Below are 8,981 nucleotides of genomic sequence, written 5' to 3' on the forward strand. Positions count from 1 at the left end.
AATTAATTAATTAATTAATATTAGCAAAGATGTGGAGAAATTTCAACCCTTATGCACTGGTGGGTAGGACTGTAAAATGGTGGTGTGGAAAATAGTATGGCAGTGCCTCAAAAGATTAATAAAAGTGACTCTTGGTATAGACCCAAAAGAAATCAAATCAGGGACTTCAACAGATATATGTCAAAACATGCTTATAGCAGTGTTATTCACAATAGCTAAGAGGAGAAAGAAACCCCTGTTTCCATCAACAGATGAATGGGTAAACAAAATGTAGTATGAACATTGAATGGACTATAATTATTCAGCCTTAAAAAGGAAAAGGAGTTCTGACACATTCTACAATGTGAATAAACCTTGAAGACATTGTTAGGTGAAATGAGCTGGTCGCAAAAGGACAGATACTGTATGATTCCATTTATATGAGGTACCTATAGTAGTCAAATTCATCGAGACAGTAAGTAGAATGGTGGTTTCCAGGGGAGGATGGATGAGGAATTATTCTTTCGTGGATAGAGTTTCAGTTTGGGAATACGAAGAAAGTTTTGGAGATGGATAGTATGCATGGTTGCACAACAGTGTGAATATACTTAATGCCCCTGACCTCTACACTTAAAAATTGTTAAAATGGAAAATTTTTTGTTATGTATCTTTACTACAGTTAAAAAAAAAAAGAAGAAAATGAACACTCAAACTTCTCCCAAAAATACAAGAGGAGGAAACACTTCCTAACACATCCTGTGAGGCCAGCATTACCCTTATATCATGGTCAAATATGCCACAAGAAAAGAAAACTGCAGACTAATATCTCTTATGAATATTGATCCGAAGATCATCAACAAAATACTAGCAAACTAATTCCAACAACACATTTCCCACTTTCAAAACGTACTAGAAAGCTACAGTAATCAAAACAATGTGGTACTGGCATAAAGATAGATACACAGGCCAGTTAAGTAGAATCGAAAGTCCAGAAATAAACTCAAATATCTGTGGTCAATTGACTTTTGACACTTGTGCCAATGGGGGAGAGACTTGTCTTTCTTTCCATGATAATTCAGTGGGGGAGAGAATAATCTTTTCAACAAATAATATGGATAAAATTGGATATCCACATGCAAAAGATTGGGGTTGGACCACTACCTCACTCAATATACAACATTTTCTCAGTCAATAAAAGACCTCATAGAATAGCAAAAATTATGAAACTATTAGAAGAATACATAAAGGGTAAATCCTCAAGACTTCAGAATTGGTGATGGATTCTTAGATTTGACACCAAAATCATGAGCAACCAAAGAAAAAATAGATAAATTGGACTACAACAAAATTTAAAAGTTTTGTACATCAAAGGACATTATTAAATACGTGGAAATACATTGTATAGAACAATATGGTAGAAAATATTTGCAAATCACATATTTAATAAGGGGTTAATATTCAGCATATATAAAGAACTCCTACACCTCAACAACAAAAAACCAAACAACCCAATTTTTTAAATGGCGAGGGATAAGAGTAGACATTTCTCTAAAGAAGATATACAAATGGCAGACAATCACATGAAAAGATATTCAACATCTTTGGTCATTAAGGAAATGCAAAACAAAACCATATGAGATGCCTCTTTACATCCACCATGACAGCTATAACAATAATTTTTCTAAAAATTGAAAATAACAAGTGTCGACAAGGATGTGGAGAAGGAGGAACTGTTGTACATTGCCGGTAGGAATGTAAAATGCACCAGCTGCTATGGAAGAAGTTTGGCAGTTCATAAAAAAAAAATGAAGCATGGAATTACCATATGACCCAGTAATTCCACTCCTAGGTATATACCCAAGGGAAATGAAAAGATATATCTGCACAGAAACTTGTACATGAATGTGTATGGCTACATTAATCGTAACAGTCAAAAGGCAGAAACAACCCAAATGCCTGTCCGTGACTGAATGAATGTGGTGTATCACCACTGGAACATTATTCTGCCATAAAAAGAAGTGAAGTACTAACATATACTACAATATGGATGAGCCTTGAAAACATAAAACTAAGTGAAAGAAGCCAGACATAAAATCATACTGTGTGATTCCTTTATGTGAAATACCCAGAATAGACAAAGCTATAGAAACAGAAAGGAGATTGGTGGTTGCCAGGGGACTGGGGGGCGGGAATTGGGGTGGTGATTACCTCATGTGTATGAGGTACTCTTCGGGAATGATGAAAAAAGTTTTGAAAAGAGAGAGATGGTTGCACAATATTGTGAATACACTAAATGCCCCTGAACTGTACATTTTAAAATGTTATGTGACTTTAAACTTAATTTTAAAATAAGAACCCATACTGTTGGCCTGTAGAGTCCAAACTGTTAACTGCAAGTCACTGATTCCGTGGAAGGCCAGTCTGAGAGGGAAAGAAAATGTGATCACAGAGAGGAAGGCGGGTCATGGACAAGAAACTCCGGGGCCTGAAATAGGCAAGACACTAGCGTGTGGATTCCAGAACCCTGGGAATTCCAGAACCCTGGGAATTCCCGTGGGGAGAGCAGGTCGGGCATGCGCTGGTCTAATCAGAGTGACGCCTGCTCTCCCGAGAGCTTCACACACACTGGAGCGTGGTGGGGGGCGGCGGGGAGGGCAGGCTGAGGTCTCTCTATGTTACCTGTTCTCCTTCCTGTCCTGCAGATGTTGAACCTCTTTGTGGCTGTGATCATGGACAATTTTGAGTACCTTACGCGGGACTCTTCCATCCTAGGTCCTCACCACTTGGACGAGTTCATCCGGGTCTGGGCTGAATATGACCCAGCTGCGTGGTAAGTGAGCCCTGGTGCTCTGTGGTCGCTGGGGGTGGTCCATACCCATAGATCTTGGGATGGGCCTGGTGGCTTCGGACATGTTTCAAGTAGGCACCCCCTCAGGTTTTGGTTTGGGGCCCAGGGATCCGTCCTGTTCCGTGTAGAGCAGCAGTGGTGTCTCCTCTGAGCAGCGCCTCCCTTTTCCCTCTCGTGTGCCTTCGCGCAGTGGCCCGGGCTGCATAAAGTGATAAGCGTCTTTTGAGACCTTGAGTTCAGTTCCTTGGGAGGTACCCGGAGTCGTGGAAGGTTTTCATGGGGTTTGTGAGACTTGGGTCTTCTGCTGAAGTTTACTGTCTTCTTCCAAGGCCTGTCATGTGAGGGCCGTGGAGGGCTTGTGGGAGAGTGTGGAGACAGCACAGCCATAGCGTCCTTGTGAAACTCAGTGTGGGGTTTTAGGACATTCTCCCTAAGACGCTTAGGGGTCTCTTTCCCTTGGGGACAGGGGCCAACGTGCACCTCTGTGTCCCCAGCCCAGGCCGCACATAGTGGGTGCTTGGTGAACTTTTTTGACATCAGATGAGCTACCAGGAAGGCTGCAGTGTGTTCAAGACCCTTGTCTGTCGTCTGTCATGGTGGGAAAGGTTTACTTGTTTCTAAGGCGAGAGGCGGCGCCTTTCCAGACAGAACAGGAGTCACGTGAAGGGCAGGGTTTGGGTCAGAAGGTGAAGCTGTTTGAGCTCAGGATCCATGGGAGTCCCGAACAGCACGGCATCTCAGCAGGGCTGAGAGCTCATTCGGGAAGGAAGACAGGTCAGGCAGCATGGCTTCTCCATCTTTCCATTTGTCCATTCCTTCCATCTCTCGTTCCTCATTTACTTGCTCGCTCACTCACTCAAGCAGTGTCTACTGTGGGCTGCTCCCTGCAAGGCCGCGAGGCCTGCTAGCACCTCACTCACAGTGCGTGCCCAGGAAATGACCGTGGATGAGCAGCTGTGAGTGAGTGCATAGACATCCACCACTCTCTGTGCCCCAGGGGGATGAGGGAACCGTGAGTGGCGCCGAGGTCTGCCTTTTCTCTCTGAGCTCCCCAGCCTGCCCAGGCTCCCTTGCGCTCCTCTACCCCCAGCGCCCTTGCTGGGGGAGGGCCGGCAGGATGTGGTCAGACCCCTCATGGTGAGGTCCTACTGTCTGTCCACAGAGCTCCTGGGTTCTGCCTGGTTTTGCTTAAACTGCAGCTCAGCAGAGGGAGCCCTCCACAGACACAAAAAGCCTGGGAGCCTGGCTAGACTTCCCCACCCTCCTATCCACTCAGCCTCCTCGGAGCACCCCCACCCTCCTAGTGAGGGTCCAGAAGGTGCTGCACGGGGCCCTTCCCAGTCTGGACAAGAGCCACTGGCAGCATCGGGGGCCCTGGGACGGGGCCTCTCCTGTCCAGGCTCTTCCAGGCCCACAGCATCTCTGTGGGTGCTTTTCATTTAAGTGGGAAATACACAGTGTTTACACAGTGCAGAACAGACGTAGAGATTGTCTGTGTTTCACGGTGTATGTGACAATTTCCGTGGCTTGCGAGAACCCTGTCATGTCTGATGCAGCAACACGTTTGCCCTGTGATACTTAGTTCATGCTGGGAGGGACCGGCCCAGGCACATTCACACAGGACCTGTGGTCAGGTGAGCCCAGTTGACTTGGGGGAGACTGACCACACTGAAGACCTAGACCTTGTTAGGCAAAGGGCAGGAGAGACTCCAGCTCAGGCAGGATTTAGGTGAGTTCTAGGCAGGTCACCCTGACTGTGTGGTCTAGAGAGTCGCCGCTTTTTCTGGGTGTATTTTTTCTAGAGGAGACTGTTGCAGAAAGCAGAGACACTTTATAGCATGTAGTTAGCACTAAAGAGCAAAGGCAGATCAGCAAAGGCCGGTGAGAGGAAGACAACGTTCCCCAATCTTTATGAGCTACTCCCGGGCCTTCCGCAGTCAGCCGCCGGCAGGAGCTCAGGCAGGAAGAACGGGAAGTGGACTTGGGCCAGATGGCAGCTTGGTTACTGTGCCCAGTGGTACCATACCAAAGCCAGAGTCTCCGACAGGGATCCTTGGAAGACACAGGCAGTCGGGGATATGAGAAGAGCTTATTGAAGAGTAAGCAACAGAATACAGGCCTCACCCCAGAGATAGCACACAAAATAATATACAAAACCTGCGGGCCTCGAAGTAGCACAAATGTGACCTGCCAGCAACACATGATTCTGCCCCCACGAGCAGCCTGGGCTCACCCCACGCAGCCCAAGATGGCCAGGACGAGCTGAGGTGCCAGCAGAGGCAGCTGAGCAGATTGGGTCTGGATCCTGCCTCCTGAGCAGAACACCAGGCCCCTAGAGCCTTTTTGGTCGCCTCTATGACAAACGCAGTGATGTAGTCAGTTCCCAGGGGACCACTCTGTGGCTCCTCGTTCTTTGGGAGAAACTTTGAAAGAACAACAAAATTTATGAAATTTCTTAAGTTGTGTGGGCACGTGTGACTGTGTATGTGCACAAACAGGATGTGTGTGCATATACATGGCTGTGTTGTGTGTTTGCACAATGTGACCACATGCACTCTGTGCATGTGCATATGTGCATGTGTACACGTGCGTTGTGCATGCATGCACACAGATGTCTACATGTGTGTTTTGTGCACATGTACATGCACATAGGCACGCACGTGTGTGCATGTTCATGTGTGCACATGTAATTGTATATATGTGCACATGTGTGTATATGTGTGCAAGTGAACTGCATGTTTGTGTGTGCATGCGTGTGGTTGTATGTGGATGTGTATATGCATGGCATGTGCACCTGTGTGTGCGCATGCCCGTGTGTGCGTGTGCAACTGTGGTGTGCACGTGTGTGTGCCTGTGGATGTGCACATGCTTGTGTGTGCCTGTGGTGTGCACGTGTCTGTGGTGCACATGTTCCTGTGTGCATGTGTGTGCCTGTGGTGTGCATGTGTGTGTGCCTGTGGATGTGCACATGCTTGTGTGTGCCTGTGGTGTGCACGTGTCTGTGGTATACACGTGCCTGTGGGTGTGCATGTGCCTGTGGTGTGCACATGCCTGTGTGTGCCTGTGGTATGCATGTGTCTGGTGTACACGTGCCTGTGTGCCTGTGGTGTGCATGTGTCTGTGTGTACACGTGCCTGTGGTGGGCATGTGCCTGTGTGTGTGTGTGCCTGTGGTGTGCATGTGCCCATGTGTGCATGTGTGTGCCTGTGGTATGCACATGCCTGTGGTGCACATGTGCCTATGTGCGTGTGTGTGCCTGTAGTGTGCATGTGCCTGCTGTGGGTGGATTCTGAAAGCACGGAGCTATTCACCCTGGTGTTGCTTTTCCCAACCTTCCTTTTGTTGTTGCTTCAACCCTGTGGTGTGTAGCCTGGCGACTTGAGAGGAGAATTGCAGTCACACTTCTTGCAGCAATCTGGCTGCTCATTTCTGCGTCCACCCATCTGTCCAATAACATCTCCTGGGCATCTGCCATGTGCTGGGGCAGGGGCCCAAAGGGGAAACAGGCACATGCTGTCAGAACACTCAGGCGGGCTTGGCAGTGAGACCATGTGGTGACTGTAGCTCAAGGCCAGAGCATTTCTGAGGAAGGAGAGGCCACGTCCGGCCTGAAGAATGAGAGAAGGTGGCATTTGAGCTGAGCTTAATAGGAAGGGTTGAGGACTAGAGAAATAGGATGGATTGAGCTGGGGGTGGGAGGTGGGGCAGAGCGGAGAGGGAGGCCAGGTGGTTTCTGTCTGGCTGGAGAGGAGAGTGCATTGCAGAGGGGCTGCAGGGAAGGCTGAGGCTGGTTGAGAAGGGCATTGAAATTGGTTAAGCAAGTCGCTTTGATTTTGTTTTATAGACAGTGGGTACAGTCCTTGAATCGAGAAGTGATGGTGTCAGGCCCACACTTTTCACCTGGGCTTGATGGGCAGGGACAGTTGGGGAGGGTCGGAGGTCTCACATGTGTCCAGCCCCCCGTGGTGGTCCCTTGGCTGCAACAACCTTAGCAAACACCTTTGGTGAGGCCCAGGTGGGGCTTCCTGTTTCTTCCCCCTTCTACAGAAGGAAATTCAACATGATTTGGAGCTGATTGGACCGAGGGGGCTACACTGTAGGAGAGAGGAGCATTGGTGGTGACCCGAGGACGCCAGCCCTACGATGATAGGAGGTCCTTAGCTGGACCAGGGCTGCTAGGGGAGGACACAGTGTTCAGGGAGACGGGGTCAGTCAGGAGGCAAACGGGTGTGGGCCTCTGAGGTTGCTGTGATAGAGAAGCAGACCCACTGTGTTGTGGTACAGCAGAGGGTTTGGCTGACCTGGGAGGCCCAGGGAGCATCGTCACTCAGGGAGTGACAGGAAGAGTTAACCGAGAGGGAGGGGCAGCGCAGTGTTCTGTGTGGAACGGCTCCTGCACACATCGGGCTCTGGAAATTTCACTGGGGTTGCCACACCTCCCGGGGAGCTCCAGGCCCCAGTTCCCCGGCGAGGTGCCACCTGTCCAGTGCACCCCTCACCTCCGCCACCACGCCTGCGCGAGGCTGGTCTTCCCATCACAGGCTGGGCGGGCGGGCGGGTCGGGCTCCATCCTGCCTTTGTTGCCATAACCTGTGACATTTCCTTTCCAGTTGCCGGATTCATTATAAGGATATGTACAGTTTGTTGCGTTGTATTGCGCCACCCGTTGGCTTAGGGAAGAACTGCCCTCGTAGGTTGGCCTACAAGGTTTGCAACTTCAGAGCCTCCATCCAACATACTTCCCTGCCCGAAACGCAAACACAGCACACACTCCCTGCCTGGTTTGGGAATGACGACGCCTCACCTTTCTTTCCTCCTGTCCTGCCCCGCACTCCAGCCTCCTGGACGCTTTGGTTCCCTGTCTAATCTCCCCTGACCCTTCTAGCTGGCTGGGGACAGGCAGCCTTTTGAGAGTGCACAGAAAGCTTTCTGGCTGGGCCATGATGGCTGGGACCAGCTCGCTGGGTGGGAGATGGGGGCTAGGTCCCTCCTGCATCAAGGAAGCAGCCGACTTGCCCGGTTTTTCCTCCGAGCTCTCAAGAGTGAGCTGATGGTCAGGCCAAAGGCCGAGGGCCCCAGAGGAAGGGAGCGCGGGCACAGGCCTCCCAGGAGCAGCCGTCCTCTGGGTCGAAAGAGCCCAGTAACCCAGTGGCTCTCCAGTCCCTGGGGGAGGAAAGGGCAGAGGCAGAGTGGGGGCCAAAGACCAGCCATCCTGCTTTGCCTCTGGAGTGGTGCGCTCAGCTCAGCCAAGGAGTGCCTGGTCTGGAACCGTGGGCGGAGGGCAAGGCCCCAGGGCAGATCCATCTGCCAGGAAGAGGCTGTCCCCTTTCTCTCCTGGGCCACCTGAATCTGGCTGTGTCTCTAGGACCCCAAGCCCACAGGCAGGTGTCCCAGGGTTGGAGGTAGGCCCCAGGCCTAGTGGCCTCTCTACTTGGGAAGACTCTGTCGTCGGAGCCTTTAGGTTCCCAGATCCTACAGCCTGCCCCTTTGCTGTCAGAGCCGGTGCAAGGTGGCCCCAGGCCATGTCCCGCCAGCTCCTCCCTCCTCCTGCAGTCTCCCATTTCCCACCCAGCCCTGACCCCCAGCAGCAGCCCTGCCCTGGGCTGGCCTCGGGCGTCTCTGGGCTTGAAGCAGGACTTGCCCCAAGGTCAAGTGTTGGCTCTACAGCTTCAGGGCTCCCTCTGTAGTTTTCCGGTTTGTTTCAGATATTCTCCACCTTTGTAGCCTCTAGCCTCACTCGGAAGCAAATCTGACCGTAAGGAAAGCTGATGTCTCTGCTGTGGTTCTCCACCACTGCCTCATCTGCCGCCTGACCCTGCCTGCCAGCTCTTTCTGGCAGGGTGAACCAGCTCTTTTCTGATTGGCATTCACTGTGATTCTTAAAAGAGTAAAATCAGAAATTATCAACCCAAAGCCGCCCCGATGCAGCCCTTCCTCACCCCTCCATGTTCATTAGCTCAGACGCCACCCCCGCCCACTGCCCCTCGTGGGGCTGGAGTGAGGAGGTGAGGCTCGGGGGTGGGGGGCCAGGAGGGGGTCAAGCCAAGCAAAGAAATCCCTCATTTTACTTATTTTGATTTTGGGCTTTGAATCCGACACTTTGATTAACTGGCTCTGTTTTCTTGTCTGCTTCCTCCCCGCCCCCTTCCCTCCA

General features: G+C 50.6%; 1 protein-coding gene across 1 annotated transcript in view; it reads left to right on the forward strand.

The window, feature by feature from the left end:
* The window catches only part of CACNA1B (calcium channel, voltage-dependent, N type, alpha 1B subunit), a 296,162-nt gene that overhangs the window by 266,849 nt on the left and 20,332 nt on the right, over nt 1-8,981 (forward strand). Inside the window, exon 39 of the mRNA XM_011985186.1 lies at nt 2,682-2,809. Within this exon, the coding sequence (XP_011840576.1) occupies nt 2,682-2,809 (128 nt within the window). The remainder of the gene's footprint in view (nt 1-2,681; nt 2,810-8,981) is intronic.

The sequence above is a fragment of the Mandrillus leucophaeus genome, unplaced genomic scaffold (assembly GCF_000951045.1).
Source record: "Mandrillus leucophaeus isolate KB7577 unplaced genomic scaffold, Mleu.le_1.0 Scaffold28, whole genome shotgun sequence".
Taxonomy (NCBI): domain Eukaryota; kingdom Metazoa; phylum Chordata; class Mammalia; order Primates; family Cercopithecidae; genus Mandrillus; species Mandrillus leucophaeus.